The sequence below is a fragment of the Mytilus californianus genome, unplaced genomic scaffold (assembly GCF_021869535.1).
Source record: "Mytilus californianus isolate M0D057914Y unplaced genomic scaffold, xbMytCali1.0.p SCAF_4, whole genome shotgun sequence".
NCBI lineage: Eukaryota > Metazoa > Mollusca > Bivalvia > Mytilida > Mytilidae > Mytilus > Mytilus californianus.
The window spans coordinates 8036164-8057317 of record NW_026262690.1 but is presented as its reverse complement, the minus strand read 5'-3'; the positions used below and the strand labels follow the sequence as shown (position 1 = coordinate 8057317).

Here is a 21154-nt window from a genome sequence, read left to right as displayed (position 1 = left end):
TGGATTTTGTTGAAATCGAGGCTACTTTCACTTTCGTTTTGAAACCTGCATACACTGGGACATATTGATATCTATAGATATTGTTATTGAACCCCCTGCAAACTAAACATAATGCATAAATCTTATGAACAGTTATTCTAAAGAGCATTCCTGACATCCTCAGACCACCTGCCAAAAATAGACGTATTTACACTGTAACTGTGTAAGTGTAAGTTCCCGCAAAACTAACATCCAGGGACTTTGTCCCTGTAACATCACATAAAAAGTAGGTAAATTATATATATGCCAAAACACACAATATAAGAAATGTCTGGTGATGGTTCTCAGCCTGACCAGTTTCCTTCCTTTATGGAACTTTTTCATAGGCAAAATGATGGATTAATCATGACAAATTATTTATATAGTGTTTGGTAGTTACACATTCTTGATAATTTGTGTTTGTGGTTTGTACAGATGCAAAACAATGCAATTTTAGAATGTTTTAAGATGTAGCAAATGTAGAAAACACTCTTCATGTTCAATATATGGTTTTACATTTAAGAAATACTTGGATAACAAAAGTTACAGTAAAATATTTATAAAAAGTATAAAAGTTAGCTGATCATGACCAGTCAGGGGACTTACTTAAATGGGTGAATTTCTAAATCACTGATTCAAGCAACATTATGTCCATAAAGGTTGGAAGTAAGAGTTGTCTTTCTTTAATAATCACCTATTTAAGTAGTACAAATTAATCACTAGACTAAGTGATTTAATTTTATTGTAGCTTTAAATATAGAATACTAATGATCCAGGGACTAATTATGTTGCTAAAATTATCAGAACCAACATCTGTGTTGGTAGGATGACCGGGTCATGTCAGGTGATGACCTTGTACTAAATCTAGGATAATGACATAAAAATCACTTGTTTAAGTATCATACCTCAATTTTCTTTCAAAATATCACTTCTTTAAGTATCATTATTTTAATAACCCCCACTAATTTCAACACCCTCCCCCACCCCCCCCTCCCCGAACTGAAATTTTGATCACAAACAGTAGAATTTTATTACATAATCTATAAGATGAAACCTTGAATTTTACAGGAAAAATACTCCCACTTCTGGGAAAAATCTGTGAAGAAAGTATCAGTTCATTATGTAAAGCCATTTTTATAGCATTTTTTTCAACTAAAATAGAATTTGCAGCTAAATGATTGCATCAAAGGCATAAACCTTGCTGCTTAAAAGAAGCAAAAAGTTCATTTTTCAATTTTACTAATGAAAAGATCTTATCTAAACCTATGTGTTTAATATTTTGGTAAAACTACAAAATCACAATTTGTGACAAAACTTCGAATTTGCTACTTAAATAAGTGATTTAAAAATCACTTATTTCAATAGGTCCCCTGATTGATGACCATACACACATATGCACACACACACACATATACACACACACACACATGCATTATCTCTGTAATGCCTATTTTCTTTCTCTCTCTCCTTTATCTAACACTCACTCTTTTGTCTAACCCACTCTGGTCTTTGTCTTCAGTGTTACCTTTGACTATTGAATGTTTGTGGGGTCTGTTTATTTTTTCATGCAAATGTGTTATTGTGTCAATTAGTAGCTTCATCACTTGAAATGGATTAGGTTATAATCAGATGTCACTTTTTAAAGAAAATTGAAAGATTAATCTGAATAAATAACGAAAGTGTTAGTGGATTCTTTTTAACTTGTAAAATATGTCATTAATCAATAATTAGTTGATAATTATCAGTTAGTCGTTATATTTGTTTTGCAGTTTGAAAGAATGGCACTCCAAGCTTGGAAGTCACTGGCAAAGATGGTAATGTATTTCAATTGTTAAATTCTGTGGACTAGAAATTAATTGGCACAATGATAACAGAATGTTTGATTTCACTTCTAAAGTCTATATTGTCCTCAATAATACAATATATGTATTTTGGCCTGTAAATAACTATATCAATATCGGGTTTAAGAACATCAGTTGTTTTACCTGCTGCTGTCAAATGCGTTTTGTTAAAATATACTTTTTCACTCATTTGGTCCGCTGGAAAATGTTGTTTGTGCTGTATTTAGACCCCTCTACCAAGAAATTTATTTTGCATGCACACGTATAAAAATTGCGGTTTTTATCCAACACAATCATAGGTTTGAACGTTGTTTTCAATTTAGACTTGTCAATATTGTAACATATATAATTAGTATGGTTAAATTATTAATATTAAGAACGTCATACAACAGATAATTTTTGGTGAAAAAATATAGATTTATATGCATTATCAGGTTATTGATTTTCTAACCATGCTCATGTATTCATAATACCTAATTCTGATTAACCAGTACCAATGATGGTACCTTCAATTGACAGGATATTCCTATTTATATAGATGCACAATAACAGCGATCATTTATGACAAAATTTTAAATCACATTTCATAGTGGACAGCATGTATTTTAAAAATATCATTTGGCTATTATGGTTACAGCTGCATTTTGAAGAATACAATTTTTGACTTACTGTTCAAGTATAATTTTCAATACAACCTCAACTATATTTTTGCATTTGATACGTGATTTTGCTAATTTTTTTCTGCTTATGGATAGTTGATTCCAATGAACAATTTCTGTTCTTGATTATTCTTTATTAAATTTGAATTTAAGTTAATACACCATGCAGTAGCTAGTTAGCATGGTTGGTATAACTGGGATTTTGGATTGATTGGTTGTTGGTGTTTAAAACCACTTTCAGGACTATTAGTCTCTGTCATATCATGGCAGCCAGATTTTATTGGTGAAGAAAACAGAAGAACTTGGGGCCCAGAACCACTGACCGACCACATGTTGACATAAATCACCTTCTTCACCTTACCTGATTCTGACTACATGACAGCTTTAATCACCTTTATCACTTTACCTGATCATGACCACATGGTGACTTCAATTGCTTTTATCAAATAATCTGATCATGACCTCATGATAACCTTAATGGACTTTATTGCTTTACTTGATGATAACCACACGGTGACTTTAATCGCCTTTATCACTTCACCTGATCATGACTACATGTTGACTTTAATCACATTTATCACTTCACATGTTGACTTTAATTACCTTTATCACTTCACCTGATCATGATCACATGACAACTAGAATCACCTTTATCTCTTTACCTTGTTTTACGATATATATCTTTATTCTCATAAACCAAAATCAATGGTACAGAGATATTATAAACATTAATGATATAACAAATAGTCAGAATTAATACAAATGTATGATCTACAACTATTAAAAAAAAAAAATTCCAGCTTATATAAAAACACATTATGTATGTATACAATAGGATATAAACGTTATTAAACAATGTTACCCCTAAGAGTCCAACCGTTTGTTAATCAGTCTGATAAATTTGCACAAAGCGTTCAGCATACTGATGTTTCTAGTATTCATTAAATCATGAAATTTCAATATGTTTAGTCTGTTTCGATAATAAGGTTTCAAACATTTTTCTCTTTCATCATTAAATTTCGAACATTTAGAAATATAGTGAAGTTCATCCCCAATATTTCCTGAATTGCAAAGTTTACAATATCGATTTTCTCTAGGTACATTTTTCCACCTCCAAGTTTCGATAGGAAGTTTTTGACTGAGGATCCTGAATCTACAAAAAGTTATAATATTTTTATCATCTAGGATCTTGAAATAGTTTTCCCTCTCAGCATTGTCTTTGAATAGACGATAATTAATAGCTTTTCAAGATTCTATTAAGATTGAGTGCCAATTTTGTTTAAATTGTTCTAAAAAACTAACTTTAACATTGTGATATAACCATGTATTACTGACAAAATACTGTGCATTCCAAACATATGACAATCCACAACTATCTAGAATAGATTTGATATTATTAAGCCATGGAATATTTATCCCATACTTTTTATATGCATAATTATACAAAATAACAGGAAGTTTTTCTTGCTTTCCTAACAGAAGTTTCGACCAGTAATTTAAAACCCGCAATTTGATATTAATTTCTAAAGGATATCTACCAAATTCTCCATAGATCATGAAATCTGGCATTGACTCCTTTGCATTCAACAAAATTTTACAGAATTTAAGGTGGACCCTTTCAATAACAGAATTATTGCCTACTCCCCAAACTTCACATCCGTACAAAAGAATAGGCTTGAAGATTTTATCAAAAAGATCGAGTTGGCATTCTATAGATAAATTATGTTTTCGACCTTTGCGGATAACATGGTACATGGCGTGGATTGCTTTTTCTGTTTGTTCCTTTTTTGCTTTCGACAAACTTTATGTTCTAGAAATAATGACACCAAGGTACTTAAACTTATTTACAATTTCTAAAGCAGTATTATTATATTTGAATTCTATATTTGATAACAGTCTACCTTTTGAAAAAATGACAATTTTGATTTTATTTACATTAACTTTCAATTTCCAAAGTTCACAATAGTTATACAAAGAGTCAAGCTGCTTTTGTAAGTCATTTTTTGACTCTGCCAGTAGAGCTGTGTCATCTGCGTACAGAATCAGAAACAACTTTAAATAATAGTCTAGCTCAATTTCTATATCATCGGATACTGTCTTGTAAAAAATGTTCAAGATCGTTTATATACAAAGAAAATGATAAAGGTGAGAGACTTTCGCCTTGACGTACACCTACGTTACAAGGAAAATACTCTGAAAATACACTGCCATTAAAAATTCTAGATTTAATGTTACTGTACATATTTACAATGGTATCATACATTTTTCCACTGATAAAATTCTCCAGAAGTTTATGCCATAAACCAGATCACTAGACTGTGTCAAAAGCTTTTGCGAAGTCTATAAAGGCACAAAAAAGTTTTTTCTTTCGCATCTTCAATAGTTCAAAAAGAAAATGTAAAACAAAAATACTATCTATGGTCGAATAGCCTTTTCTAAATCCTGATTGATTTTCATTTAACAAAAAGTAATTTTCCAAAAAAGTGGAAAGTCTTGAATTCAGAACTGAAGTTAATAGCTTTCCCATGCAGCTAAGAATTGTGATAGGTCTATAATTTTATGGATTTTTTGTATCACCTTTATTTTTAAAGAAAGGAATAATGTTACCAACTAACCATGCTTCTGGAGTTTTACCTGAATCGAAAACAATATTAAAAAACTGAACATAAATAGGCATAAAAATATGGCATGTACTTTTAATATATTTGTTATTAATTTTTTCATCTCCACATGTTTTTCCATTGTTTAAATGTTTAATACAAGTAAATATTTCTTTTTCTGTTATGGTACTATTTAAAATTTCATTGAACTGGTTTGGTACTTGCGAAACTGGGACATCGTCGACTGATTCCAAAAGTATTTGGTTTATATGTTCGGACAACTTATTTACAGAATTTTGCGACATAACATTTGACTGCAAAAGAATTAATTCATTTTCTAATTCTGCAATCTTATTTCCATCAATGTTCTGATGAACTGTTGTTTTTTTTTCACTATCCAATTTTTTTAACTTTTTGTTTTCACTGCCAGTTCTTACATCAATGTTTGCAGTTTCAATTACATCAAAATTATGCTCATGCAATTTTTAAGGTTAACAAAAGTGTCAATGGACAATGTACATCTGAGTAAAGAGATGAAAAAGTATCTACATTCATATTTACAACATGATTTAACAATTCAAATGAACCAATAAAATAATCAACCACACTAGAACTTCTACATGTGAATATTAATCACATCAGTTGATCTGATCGTGACCAAATGATGACCTTAATGGACTTTATCTCTTTATTTGATGATAACCACATGGTGACTTTAATCACCTTTATCACTTTACCTGATCATGACCACATGGTGACTTTATCACCTTTATCACTTCATTTGATCATGACCATATGGTGACTTTAATCATCTCTATCACTTTTCCTGATCATGACCACATAGTGACTTTAATCGCCTTTATCACTTCACTTTATCATGACCACATGGTGACTTTAGTTGGATTTATCACTTTACCTGATTATGACCACATAGTGACTAAATTGATTGCCCTTATTAGACACTTTACCTGAGTATGACCACATGGTGCTTTTAATTGCCATTAACTTTTTACATGACAATTGCCACATGGTGACTTTTATTGTCTTTACCTTACCTGATTAAATTTATGTGCCTAGAATAAACCTTGTTTGAATTACTAATTTTTAAAAATAATTCCAATTACTGTTTTGAATGTTTTAATCAGATGAAATATAATATGGATCATTTTTTATAGTAAATTAATATTTTGTTTTTCCAAGTTAGTTATCAGGAATTTTACATTCACGATCACCAGTAAAATAAGTGCTTCCTGTTATTTGAATTTTTTTATTTTTAGATTATATTCAAGCATGATAAGTATGATCCACTAACATTGGTATATAATTCTGTGTGGTAATGCTTTGCTCTATACTTTTGCTTGTGCTGTATCATGTGTAGTATAATTATGTATATGTTTTCCGTACAGTATAACCAGTGTGAACTCTACTGGAACTCATTCTATTTAACACAATCATCATTATTTGCATTTTCATTTTTGTTTTTTCTGAGTTATTTGACTTTGATTGCAAAAAATGGGAAACATGAAAAAAGATTTTTATTACAATTACTTGAGAGGTAAATACTCTTATTTTGTTAAAAGACTAAGGCTCGACCTCAGCAGGTAGCAGCTGTTAAGAAAGTTAAAAAAAATATACATTTGAAATGATTTGTTTCGTTTCACAAATACTTTTATAGTATTTTATATTTCCTTATCTTTGTAAACATCAGATGTGAACTGTCTATTCTGTCTCGTTTTTTTATGAAATAAATTATTTACTGCATGTACTATCAATTTGCATATGGATTAGGATATTAAATATGTGTTCTGCCATTACATATCAGGCAGACAACACAAGGTACAATATAGAAATGGTACAACACGATGAACCAAAGACCTCAGATAATTCGAACCTTGGATGAGTCGAATAGTTATGTCAAGTCCTTCCATTTTTCGACTTTTCAAGGTTCGACTGCACTGTGATTTCCAGTATAATAAAAATAATACATAGGATGTGTAAAATATTGAACTTTTATTCACATCTATAGAGATTGATTGATTTTTGTTTGCGTGACCTCCAATGGCAAATTGCTGTCAACCAGAGAGCCTAACTTGATTCAGTTGAATCAGTTGTACTTGTTCACAAAGCTGAATCCTGCCCAATAGAAAACAGTCATTTGCAGCTTAACTTTTCAGAAGTTGTCTTCTCTTGAGTAATTAAGGGGTAAATTTGATCGGTGAATAATTCAGACTTCTGGAAACCTAGCTCTTATATTTGTATTAATCTTTCTGAGATAAAGATATGCCAAATTTCAGTTAAATTTTGCCTAGTTTAGATGATGAATATGAATATAAAGGGATGTCAGGTTTATGTGAATCAGACAGCAACTCAAGGACATAAAACCAAAATACGTCTGGAGGTGAAGATATATCAGTCTTCAATTATAGACAAATGTCTACCATTATATATATAATACATCAACTTGTCAAGCTCCTGAGTCTATAAAAATTAATTGCCATTGATATATAACAGTCAAATTTGAGTTAACAGGTATTAACAGTTAGCAACATTAGAAACTTGAGGGATTGCACCGTTACAAAGCTTCCCTTCTGAAACCATTTCAGTTAAATGTGATGAGAATCATATACAGTCAGGGGTAATACTTATATAAGTGTATTTTATTTACTGGTACAGGTAACATATTTGAATGGTATATTTATATCCCTTAGACAATCAAATTCTTTTTACTTATAGAAGTGAAAAAAGTTATATTTTCATCTTTTCTTGAATTTCTCTTGACTTAACTTTCTAATAGAGTGCTTAATTGTCTGTCTTTTTCAGATGTCTTTACTAATCATATAAGTATAATTTCATGGACAATGAAAATCTCATTTGTCTGTTATCTTTAAAAAAGTAAAATCACAAAAATACTGAACTCCGAGGAAAATTCAAAAAGGAAAGTCCCTAATCAAATGGCAAAATCAAAAGCTCAAACACATCAAACGAATGGATAACAACTGTCATATTCCTGACTATAGTGGTACAGGCATTTTCTTATGTAGAAAAATACTGCTCATTTACAAGCCTCCAGGGAGCAATTTTTGAAGGCCATGCGCAGCTATACTTAACATCTTTGCGCAATTGATTTCTTTGTTAAAATAGTGAGATGAAAGGTTAACCTCTAATTAAAAGATATTATCAAACAAGAGAAAATTTGTTTCAGGCATGTTTTTACCTCCCAAAACTTGAGAATTTCAGGGGTTGTAAAATATTTTTACTTATACATGTATAAGTAAATTTTTGGAGAAGATTAAGGGGAGATTATTCAAACCTTGAAAAGAAAAATATAAATGTTACAAATTTACTTATACAAGTATATAATTACTTTCATCTTCCAGTAAATAAAAATGACTTGTATAAGTATTATCCCTGACTGATATATATAGGATATCTTTCTAAATTACACTATACATGCTATATGACACAGTGGTATACGAATATGAGGGGCCTGATGGGTTATTTTCGTTCTTCGTGATCGGCACATTTTCGCTATCGTGATCCGTTTTTCTACAGATTTATTTATTTTTATATTTTCGTGATCCGTGATCACGGAAATTTATTTTCTGTGAATCGTGATTGACAAAAAAATCAACTCGTGAATCGTGATGAGACCCCCCCATGAGGCCCCTCGAATATATACCGAAGTGTTGATTGTGACCATTTTTTTGTAGTTGTGATATTTAATATGTTTGCAGGGTATATCGCTTTCATAAAAAAAAATTTTCAATTGCTTTTGGCTATTAAAGAAAGTTTCTATTTGTAATTATTATGCTTAATTGTAAGCTGCTCTTTCACTTTTATAGTTTTTGTTGTTTCTTTTATTTTGTTTGGCTTTGGGATTTTTTTTTGTTATATTTTTTCTCTTTGCTTCTCTATTTCTGGTAATTATATTCAGATGTAAACAACTTTCAAAATTATCACTATGTCATGAATTGTTTTAGCAGTTTAATGATGAAGATAAAGCTTTAGAATCTTAACTGACTCTTGATCACTAGACAGACTCTCAGAGCCTGACTCTCAAGATGAACAACCACAAATTTTCTGCCTTTGCTATATTTGATCGTTCCTCATTTACATCTATCCTCATTACTTCTATTAGTCTTCTTTGGTGTTTTGTTTCATTATATTATTTTGTGTTACATACATTTTATTTTACTGTTTTGGTTCCTTCAAATATACTGAATTTCATCATGTCAGTTGTTTACAGTTAAATGTTTTTTAAGGTTGAGATATACAATGATAGATACCCAAATGCAGGTGTGGTGTGCATGGGAGTAGTTTCTGGTGCTATACTTAATGCTGGTATGTATTAAACATCAATCTATTTTTAGATTAACTTGGAAGTATTTGTACAGACCTCCTTCCCAATTTTTTGTTCTTTTATTTCTTTTACCTCTCCTTTTCTTTTTTGTTTTTTTTTCAATTTTAAGAAAAATCAGTGGATTGGTTTTGGAGATTCAATGATGCTTTAAAGATAATTTGAAGAAAGTTTTTCACCAATTTTACATGCTTTCTTTACAAATGTACATCTAATTAATAGAATTCATCTGATAGTGTCTCAGAAGATAAAAGAGATAAACGCCATATTTTTGTTTGGTTTTTTGTTTTATGTTTAACATATCACAGTTGAATTCAAAATCTTATAAAAATCTGTGACAATTACTCAATTACTGTACATGTAAACTGACATATATGCTTTATATTTTGACTACTTTAAAAGTATATGGTGTAATACAAGGGAGACATTCTACTCTATCCCATCTTTTACCCTTCATGGAGACCCTTAATCATGTGTGTGCTTTATTAAATACAGATGTTTGTAATGTACATGAAGTCATAGTTTAATTCAATTTAATTTTTAAAAGACAACAGAACATTCAGTATGATAGATTAAATAACACAAAGCTGAGAGGGTGATAGAGCAGATTGTTACCCCTAGAAAAAACCTTGTCACCCTAATGGCTTTGCCTTTTTAGCTCACCTGGCCCGAAGGGCCAAGTGAGCTTTTCTCATCACTTTGAGTCCGTCGTCCGTCGTCGTCGTCGTCCGGCGTCGTCTGTTAACTTTTACAAAAATCTTCTCCTCTGAAACTACTGGGTCAAATTTAACCAAACTTGGTCACAATCATCATTGGGGTATCTTGTTTAAAAAATGTGTCCGGTGATCAGGTCAACCAACCAAGATGGCCGCCATGGCTAAAAATAGAACATAGGGGTAAAATGTCGATTTTGGCTTATATCTCTGAAACCAAAGCATTAAGAGCAAATCTGACATGGGGTAAAATTGTTTATCAGGTCAAGATCTATCTGCCCTGAAATTTTCAGATGAATCGGAGAACCTGTTGTTGGGTTGCTGTCACTAAATTGGTAATTTTAAGAAAATTTTGCAGTTTTTGGTTATTATCTTGAATATTATTATAGATAGAGATAAACTGTAAACAGCAATAATGTTCAGCAAAGTAAGATCTACAAATAAGTTGTCATGACGAAAATTGTCAGTCGACCCCTTTAGGAGTTATTGCCCTTAATAGTCAATTTTTTACAATTTTTCGTAAATTTTTGTAATCTTTTACAAAAATCTTCTTCTCTGAAACTACTGAGACAAATTTAACCATACTTGGCCATAATCATTATTAGGGTATCTAGTTTAAAAAATTTGTGCGATGACCCCGCCTTCCAACCATCATGGCCGACTTGGTTAAAAATAGAACATAGGGGTAAAATGCAGTTTTTGGTTTATATCTCTGAAACTAAAGTATTTAGAGCAAATCTGACAGGTGGCAAAAATGTTCATCAGATTTAGATTTATCTGCCCTGAAATTTTCAGACGAATCCGACAACCCGTTGTTGGGTTGCTGCCCCTGGGTTAGTAATTTTACAAAAATTTTGCAGTTTTTTGTTATTATCTTAGATATCATTATAATATCTAATATCTAATACTATTAATTATGATTTTAACCTTATTTTACATGATTTCTAAAGCATCAGTAAATACAGGTGAGCGACACAGGCTCTTGAGAGCCTCTAGTTTTAATCTGGGTAACAATCTGCTCTATCACCATCTCAGCTCTGTGTTATTTATATACTTAAATATTTGATTATTTATTATAAAACATCTCTATCAATATAGAATAAGGAGATGTGGTATGATTGCCTATGAGACAACTATCCACCAGAGACCAAATGATGTAGATGCTAGCAACTATGGGTCACCTTATGGCTTCAGCAATGAGAAAAACCCATATCGCATAGCAAGCTATAAAAGACATGACAAATTGTAAAACAATTCATATGAGAAAGTCAACCACCTGATTTATGTCAAAACAACAAACGAAAAAAAATATGAAATAGTCAGAAATAGATCAACAAAAGGCAACCACTGAAATACAGGCTCGTGACTTTGGACAGGCACATACAAAATGTTGAGGGGGTTAAGAATATTTGCTGGAGCACAACCCTCCCATAACCTGTGATGTTATTTTATACTTGGTAGGATCATTTGTCATCATATTCTGTTGAATGTGCTGTTTAATTTGACAATTTTTACAGGAGTTATTGGGTTTTGACCATTATTTTTTAATACTGTTATAATAATTTCTTGTGAATGCATCTCCTCTGAGACCATTTCACTGAAAGCTCTCATACTTGGTAGGATTGTTTGCCATGGTGTATAGTTGACCATAGTATACCATCAATTTGATTTGACCAATTTTATGGGAATTATAAAACTTATTTTGACTATTGTACCATTATGACACATTGTGACACACAATTTAATTCCTCATCTATACAGCTTGGGATACATTTCGCTACGGCATAGCAATCTTGTTAGCCATTACAACCATGTTTGTTGACTGACCAGAATAAAAAACACAAACTTTATACTAAATACTCTAAGGATCATTCATTTCAAGTTTGAAACTAGATAACTCAGAGAAGACATTTCTTTGAAAAAAAGTTTACAAGGGACACATTCATTTGTCAAAAATTGTTGAATAGGTTTTAACTTCTTAAGGAGTCATACAATGGATTCGGTTATAATGGCATTTTTGTTGATCTTGTATTTGTTGATTATGTTTGCTGTTTCTACCTATCTATTATAGTTTCCAAGATAATAGGTAAATACACGAAGATTATTCAAAAGTCATCATTTACAGACAAAAGTTCTCATTAAGTCATCTGATAATTTTGGTGAAATAGGAAGTAGGTAGATCTTGACATTCTGAGCATTAATTAGCCATGTTAGATTTTTTTCTATCTATTATAGTTTTAAAGATATAAGACAATTACTGCATTTTACACTTATGTTCTAGTTAAGCCATGGCAGCCATGTTTGTTGCCTGACAAAAAAAAAAACACAAACTTGTAGGCCAGGTGAGCTAAAAACTCATGTATCCAAGATTGAATATCAATCAGTAACATCCAATAGATTTAGTGTAAAGATGTTATGAACAGTCTAGTAAAACGTCACTTTGCTATGCCAAAATATAAGTATCAACAGGATGTAAAATGTCATATTTTAGGAAGACATGTCCAAAAATAATGTGATGGTTATTATCCTGAAACTGATGGATGTGTTCTTGAGCACTTATTTCTTTTGTGAGAATAGAAATTTTACTGAAATGATTTAATTGAAGTCCTATTATACAAAATGGCATTTCGATGATCTATTGAAACTACCTTTGCACACAATGCTAAAAATTAGAATGAAAAGTACAAAATGTTTATTTTTTTAATATTATTATGATATATATTTCTTTAGGGTCACCACACATGAGGAAAGGCTTTGCAGAAAATGGAAATGTAAAAAGTGTCTATTTGAAAACATTTATGAATATAAAAATAAATGGTTTGTAAAATGTTTTAGCTCTGAATGTGTATTGTGAAATTTTCATGAATTAATTGATTTTTGGTATTTAAGGCCACTTAATTTCAGCACTGGTTATTTCATGTCATCCAGTTTTTATTGATGGAGGAATCCGGAGTGCCAGGAGAGAACCATGACCTTCTCTCCATCCCCCACTTTCTTGGGAATGGACCCCCTTTTTTCTATTAACATATTTTTTCAATTGCCCTCCTGTCGATGAGACCGCAAGCTAATGGCAAAAATAACTAAAAGACTCAGTCAACATAATCTTCATCAGTAGAGAGTTGTCTATACAAAAATTCATCTAAAACACTGTATAGATTAAAAAATATCCAACATCAATATCAGTTTCACCAAGTTCTGTACATGTATCATGGTGTTATCCGCCACACAATTTTCTTAGATAGTGAAATATGTAATTGTGAATGCAATGTATGAGAAGTTTATTGATAAGTTATAATTCGCTTTTGTCAGATAATAATAAAGGACATTACCACAACTTACAAAATAATCAGAGAGGAAAAAAACAAGTAGTTAATACAGCAATGACTAGACGGAAATTACGACAAGGTCAGACTATGGAAGTACAGGGCAGTGGACCAGTCACTGTTTTAAAGTCTTTTAAAGTAACATTTCCTAATGAAAGTCAAGGAGTTATGGAAGATGCTGATAACTCAGCAGTTCAAGTTCTCAAAGATGCGAATAATGAAAGGGGAGAGAACTTTATTGAAATCATCTCCCAGGAAACAAAGAAAGATGAAAATGTTACAAGGAAAGACATTGATGGTGGTTGTAATTCCAATAAGATTTTAAAAACTAATAGAAAGCAACAGCAATTTATGAATATGCAACCAGGAGCAGATTTGTATAACAGTCAGATTTGTTGGCAGCCAGATGTTGATCCAAATAATAATTTGGACAATGCAGACACAATGGGCGAAGAATGGGAGGACACACGTACTGCTGTAGAGGTAATTGAAGAGATAAGAAAGCAGAGACAAATAAAGGAACCAGAAAAAAGTAATAAATTAATCAATTTACAAGCTTACAAAACTATTACAAATAAGGAAGTTAAGTTAAAAAGAATGAAGAAAGTTGTAAGAACAAAACGAAATGCAAATGGCAAAATTTTATCTCAAGAAACAGTCATGATTGACCTAAATTCAGAGGAGGAAGCTGCTTTTAGAGAAAGATCTGCACACATTACTCTAGAATCACAGACAAGTAATATGATTGACTTAACTTCAGAAGAGGAAGCTGCTTTTGGAGAAAGATCTGCACATGAAGTATTAGAATCTCAGATATGTACCAATAATATGATGAAAAACAAACAGGAAGGAGAGAGAGCAGTTGTACTTAAGAAAAACAGGAGGACAGTGGAAATAGAACCCTATCAAAACAATGCATATGTTGCATCTGGTCTACAATTTAAGAGCAGAACTGTAAGTAAACTATATTGTAGGTTGAACACTATTTTTTCTAAGAAAAAGGACTGTATTATCCCCTAGGAAAAAGGACTGTATTATCCCCTATCTCTTTCTATTAAAGTGACTGTGATACTTTGATAGGATAGACAGACCATTTTTTTGTGTTTGTAGATAGAAACTTTTTAAAAATAGCAAAAATAATCAACAAGACAAGATCTAAAAATAAGTCAGTATGACCAAAATCGTTAGTCGACATAATTTTTTGAAGTTATTGCCCTTTATTGACGATTTTTTTCCAATTTTTGCATTTTTGCCTATTATCTTGAAAACTATAATAAATGTATAGATACTTTAAAAAGAAAAAATGGTCAGCAAGACAAGATCTACAAATAAGTCAGTATGACCAAAATCGTTAGTAAACGCAATTTATTGAAGTTATTGCCCTTTATTGATGATTTTTTTCCAATTTTTGCATTTTTGCCTATTGTCTTGAAAACTATAATAGATATATAGGTACTTTAAATAGAAAATATGATCAGCAAGACAAGATCTACTAATAAGACATGTGGTTGAAATCATCAGTCGACTTCTTATTGGAGTTATTGCTCTTTAATAACAATTTTAAGTGTTTTTGCCTATTATCTTGAAAATTATAATAGACCGAAAGACCCTTTAGAAGCAAAAACGATCAGTAAGACAAGATCTACAAATAAATCAACAGTGCAGAAATTAACAATAGACTCCTCATTGGAGTTCTTGCTCTTTCATGAAAATGTTTACCAATTTTATGTGCTTGCCTATTATCTTGAAAATTATAAAAAATAGAAAGACACTTTCAATAGCAAAAAGGATCAGCAAGACAGATATACAAATTTTGCCAAAATCTGTAGCAGAATTGCAAAGGAGTGATTGCCCTCAAATGACATTTTTTTTGTTTTAAGGGTAAAAAAACGAAAGAAAATCGATAGAAACTGTAAACAGAATAAATGATCAGCAATACAAGATCAACAAAAGAGACATTTTTATTATTCTTGACATAAAAACATAAACGAAATGCTTGAAGCAACAGATTTTTACCTTTTATTAACCATTGTTTAAATTAATTTGGTATTCCTTGACAATCAATTTTTTTTAATATTTCTAATTTCCATAATATTCTATGTCTTCAATTTTGATTCCATTTTGTGTCTGTACTGATTACAGAATAGAGAAGATACAAGAAGAACTGTGAGGATAGATAACTTATCTTTATCTACATCAGATAATACAATCAAGGCATTATGTGGGTGTGCCGGACCTTTTCAGGTATGATGTGATTGTAAAACAAAACAGCCATTCAATATGATCAATGTCTCATATCATAGTTTGTATATATAAAGTTATGTGATAATATGCTAAATATCTATTCCTCTGAAACAAATATCTATCCATATTTAACCAAACTATAAGCCTGACTCATCAAAAAGTTGTCATGGATCTATGTTTCCTGTAAAATGTATTTCATCAGGTATTTTAAAGAACAGTTATATATATTTTGCATAAAAAATTATATATTTTTTATAAATTGAGATAGAATAATGTATTCTATTTTGCACATATGATAGCATTCATTTGCTCCTTACATTATTGTTTTTTAATGCCCTTACCCAAGGATGTCTTTTAATTCTTATTTATAAGTGTATAATTTTATTATTGTTGTAGGATTTTAAGAGAGCAGGACAATCAGCATTTGTTGTATACATGGATTCTAGGAATGCCTTGAAGTTCAAAAACAAATATGATAGGTAAGGTATACATACCTAAATTAAAACAAATATGATAGGTAAGGTATACATACCTAAAATAAAAACAAATATGATAGGTAAGGTATACATACCTAAAACAAAAACAAATATGATAGGTAAGGTATACATACCTAAAATAAAAACAAATATGATAGGTAAGGTATACATACCTAAAATAAAAACAAATATGATAGGTAAGGTATACATACCTAAAATAAAACAAATATGATAGGTAAGGTATACATACCTAAAACAAAAACAAATATGATAGGTAAGGTATACATACCTAAAATAAAAACAAATATGATAGGTAAGGTATACATACCTAAAATAAAAACAAATATGATAGGTAAGGTATACATACCTAAAATAAAACAAATATGATAGGTAAGGTATACATACCTAAAACAAAAACAAATATGATAGGTAAGGTATACATACCTAAAATAAAAACAAATATGATAGGTAAGGTATACATACCTAAAATAAAAACAAATATGATAGGTAAGGTATATATGATACATACCTAAAATAAAAACATAATGTCTGTCTTATAAATATTAATGTCATTGATCAAAAATTTTTTAACTGTCACTGACGGCTCCAGCATCAACAATTGTTAAGTGTTCTGCTTAAGTTATTTTGATAGTAACTACTTGTGATAGATCATTGATATTTACTATGAAGTTGCATTACAATCTGTACATATCAGTTTGACGACTATTTTGATGCCCTCCCCCTAGGTCATGGTCCAGCGACTTTGAATTAAATTAGCAATTTTCAATGTTAAGTTTTCTGCTTAAGTTATTTTGATAGGAACTACTTGTGATAAATCATTGATATTTACTATGAAGTTGCATTACTATCGGTACATATCAGTTTGGCGACTATTTTGAGGCCCTCCCCTAGGTCATACTCCAGTGACTTTGAATTAATTAGCAATTTTCAATGTTAAGTTTTCTGCTTAAGTCAGTTTGATAAGAACTACTTGTGATAGATAAATCTTCAAATAATTGACATAACAGACTAATTTTTGGAGTCATTACCCTTAAATAATTATTTCCACCAATTTATTGCAATTTTTAAGTCTCCCAAACGAAGTTTGGGAAGACTTATTGTTTTTGCTCAGTTATTATTATTATTATTCTTCTTCTTCTTCCTCTTCCGCCGCTTTTAAATTTGAACTTGTCCGCACCCGTTCTCCAAAACCGCTTGTCAGATTAACTTAGGGTTTCACAATATGTTAGACTAACATGTCTAGTGGTGCAATCAGGGTTTTGTTTGTGCAATGGGGTTTATAAAGGGGTACTTTGAGGGGCAAAAAGAATAGAGGGTTTTACTATAGAACCCTATGGGATTTTATTTTTTTAAATTTTCAAATAATTATAAATTGAAAACCGTTTGTGATAGACACAATCTTTTTAATTGAAAAAATTCTAAATGATAAAACCCATTAAATGAAATACAGGGTTAGTCCCCAGGGGTCATCCCCACCCCCTGTCATTTAAGAAAGTTCTAATACCTTGTAAGTGGTCAAGATCCCCACCCCTAAACCATATATATTCTGGTTTGTCATGCTAAGATGGTTTGAATGATATACAGGGTTAGTCCCCAGGGGTCATCCCGACCCCCTGCCATTTGAGAAAGTTCTAGTATCTTGTAAATGGTCGAGATCCCCACCCCCTAAACCATATATATTCTGGTTTGTCATGCTAAGATGGTTTGAATGATATACAGTGTTAGTCCCTAGGGGTCATCCCGACCCCCTGCCATTTGAGAAAGTTCTAATATCTTGTAAATGTTCGAGATCCCCACCCCTAAACCATATATATTCTGGTTTGTCATGATAAAGCACATGAAATGAAATACAGGGCTAGTCCCCAGGGGTCACCCCCATCCCATGCCATTTAAGAAAGTTCTTATATCTTGTAAGTGGTCAAGATCCCCACCCCTAAACCATATATAATCTGGTTTGTCATGCTAAGATGGTTTGAATAATATACAGGGTTAGTCCCCAGGGGTCATCCCGACCCCCTGTCATTTGAGAAAGTTCTAATATCTTGTAAATGGTCGAGATCCCCACCCCTAAACCAGATATATTCTGGTTTGTCATGATAAAGCAAATCAAATGAAATACAGGGTTAGTCCCCAGGGGTCACCCCCACCCTTTGCCATTTAAGAAAGTTCTAATATCTTGTAAGTGGTCAAGATCCCCACCCCTAAACCATATATATTCTGGTTTGTCATGCTAAGATGGTTTGAACGATATACAGGGTTAGTCCCCAGGGGTCATCCCGACCCCCTGCCATTTGAGAAAGTTCTTATATCTTGTAAATGGTCAAGATCCCCACCTCTAAACCATATATATTCTGGTTTGTCATGATAAAGCACATGAAATGAAATACAGGGTCAGTCCTCAGGGGTCACCCCCCACCCCATGCCATTTAAGAAAGTTCTAATATCTTGTAAGTGGTCAAGATCCCCACCCCTAAACCATATATATTCTGGTTTGTCATGCTAAGATGGTTTGAATGATATACAGGGTTAGTCCCCAGGGGTCAACCCAACCCCCTGCCATTTGAGAAAGTTCTAATATCTTGTAAATGGTCGAGATCCCCACCCTTAAACCATATATATTCTGGTTTGTCATGCCAAGATGATTTGAATGATATACAGGGTTAGTCCCCAGGCATCACTAATGCATATAACTTTACTGGACCAAACCAATGTTCACTGGACTTTGCCCAATGTCAGGCGACCCTGGGAATTACGAATTATGGGAGCTTCGTTTGGGAGACTTCGTAACAGCATCCTGTTACAATCATTTCTTGTTGTTTGTTTGGGTTGGATGTTTATTTTAATTCCTTATGCAAATTCATGACTTGGTGTTAGTGGTGTTTAAAACAGACCAAAGATTGTATGGTTTTGTAACTTTCATGGTAATATATAGGTTGGGTTTTTTTTATCCTTATGTTTATTTAGTTTTTGTATGCAGATTGTAATGCAAGTTTTGAAATTGAAAGTGTCAACAACTGAATAATATACTGTTACATATTGTTCTCTTTTCAGACATATGCTTGATTTATCAGTTCTTTCTGTGGAGTTGATTGAAGACTTCATACCTATGGTATTTATCTCTTTATACAATTATATAAAAAAAAAAAAAAATTGTTGTAAAGGAAGAATCATAAAATTCATTTTAAATGCAATAAATTTTTATTTTCAGTTCAACTGACCAAAAGGTCAAGTGTGATCTTTTTATTGTCATCAGCACACCAAATTTAAGAGAGAAAAAAATATGTTTGAAATCACTAGGCCATATATACATGTATTAGACATAGCCACTATTTTTTCTTTATAGTTTCTTTTTAAAAATGATGTCAGCATGGTTTCTGCTTAACTGAAGGAAACATATATATTATTTTTTAGGTTATTAAAAAAATCTAAAAAACCCTGTATAGCTGCTATTTTTTCCGAAATCAAATAAAATGGTATAACAGGAAAGTGATTCAATTACATGATTAAAATATTGTTAGACATCTACAAACTCCTTCAAACAATGGACAATATCTACCAAAATAAACAGAATTTTATCTATGCAACTTACTGGCTTACTGAGCTGCTAATCCTTTAAAACTACAATATAGCATAAAGTGTGGTAATTTGTTTGTTACAATTTGCACATCCGTAATTTTAATTTAGAATTAATATTTATTAATATTTTTCATAAATTGTGTAAAAATTGTAGAATCTATTTTTGACTGTTTCTTGGACATGCTCTACTCATATTTGTGATTAGTCTCGGCTATGCAGGTTATAATGTACTTAAATAAAGATAAAATTGGTCTCGGCTATGCAGGTTATAATGTACTTAAATAAAGATAAAATTGGTCTCGGCTATGCAGGTTATAATGTACTTAAATAAAGATAAAATTGGTCTCGGCTATGCAGGTTATAATGTACTTAAATAAAGATAAAATTGGTCTCGGCTATGCAGGTTACAATGTACTTAAATAAAGATAAAATTGGTCTCGGCTATGCAGGTTATAATGTACTTAAATAAAGATAAAATTGGTAAAACAAAAACAGTCTATGGCAAATATAATAAAGCTGCCTTTATATTACACCCAGTTTCTGGTAAATTAATAGTTATATTATAAAACAATTGTAGAGAATTTTATTGAATATTAGACCTTTTTTTCTCTAAAATGTTATATCTTTTTATATTGATACTGTCTAGAAATGATAATGGTTTGTAAGTTGAGAAAACAGAAGAATCTACCATGGGTGTTTCTACGATGACTCTGGTTTGCTGCTTAAAAAAGATGATTTTTCAGAAATGACATATTCAGTTAGTGAATGAAGAGATGCTGTATAATTGGGTTCAATATAATTCATGTATATATAAATACAACTGTTCACCTACCGATTACTGTGTAAACTTTTCATAGCATGTTAACTAGGCACATTTAAGTGTCAAGGGCCTGGTTTTTTCAAACCTTATTGTAGGAATATGAAATGTGTTGTTGTGATCTAATATTTGTTGTTGGAATATGTTTCAAATAAAGACTCCTCGTGATTCAAGAACTGCTAATAGATTATTTTTATTATGTCATGCAAAGAGAGTAGTCTTTATATTAATGCCAATAATTTTGCAATATTAAAGATAACATACCCTGCATATGCATAATGGGTATGACATACATATGTAATGCATGTACCAATAGAATTTATAATTACTGGGGGAGGAGGGGGGCAACTTCAACAGGGTGAAAAGCTATTGAAATGGTAGGATATATAGCAGAATGAATAAAGAAGATATGAGATTAAAGTAACATTGAGACGACAAGCAAGTTACAAAAGTTAACCAAAAACACAGAGGGTAGCCATATAGTATTGAGCAATGTACTAGCACCTTCA

The 21154-nt window shown here is 31.4% G+C and overlaps 1 protein-coding gene across 4 annotated transcripts; it reads left to right on the top strand.

Moving 5' to 3' along the window:
- Positions 1 to 39: 39 nt before the first annotated feature.
- Positions 40 to 20843, top strand: LOC127737394 (uncharacterized). 4 transcript variants are annotated; one of them, XM_052248042.1, is made up of 9 exons: positions 40 to 194; positions 1788 to 1832; positions 9381 to 9459; positions 12919 to 13005; positions 13498 to 14465; positions 15654 to 15755; positions 16152 to 16234; positions 19304 to 19361; positions 20475 to 20843. In XM_052248042.1, exons 2-9 carry the CDS (start codon positions 1797 to 1799, stop codon positions 20478 to 20480), a joined length of 1419 nt encoding a protein of 472 aa, XP_052104002.1. In that variant the 5' UTR covers positions 40 to 194; positions 1788 to 1796; the 3' UTR covers positions 20481 to 20843. The 4 variants fall into 4 exon arrangements, with proteins under 4 accessions (XP_052104002.1, XP_052104001.1, XP_052104003.1 ...); XM_052248041.1 differs by having other exon boundaries at positions 40 to 202; XM_052248043.1 differs by lacking the exon at positions 40 to 194 and adding an exon at positions 206 to 265.
- The last annotated feature ends 311 nt before the right edge of the window (positions 20844 to 21154 follow it).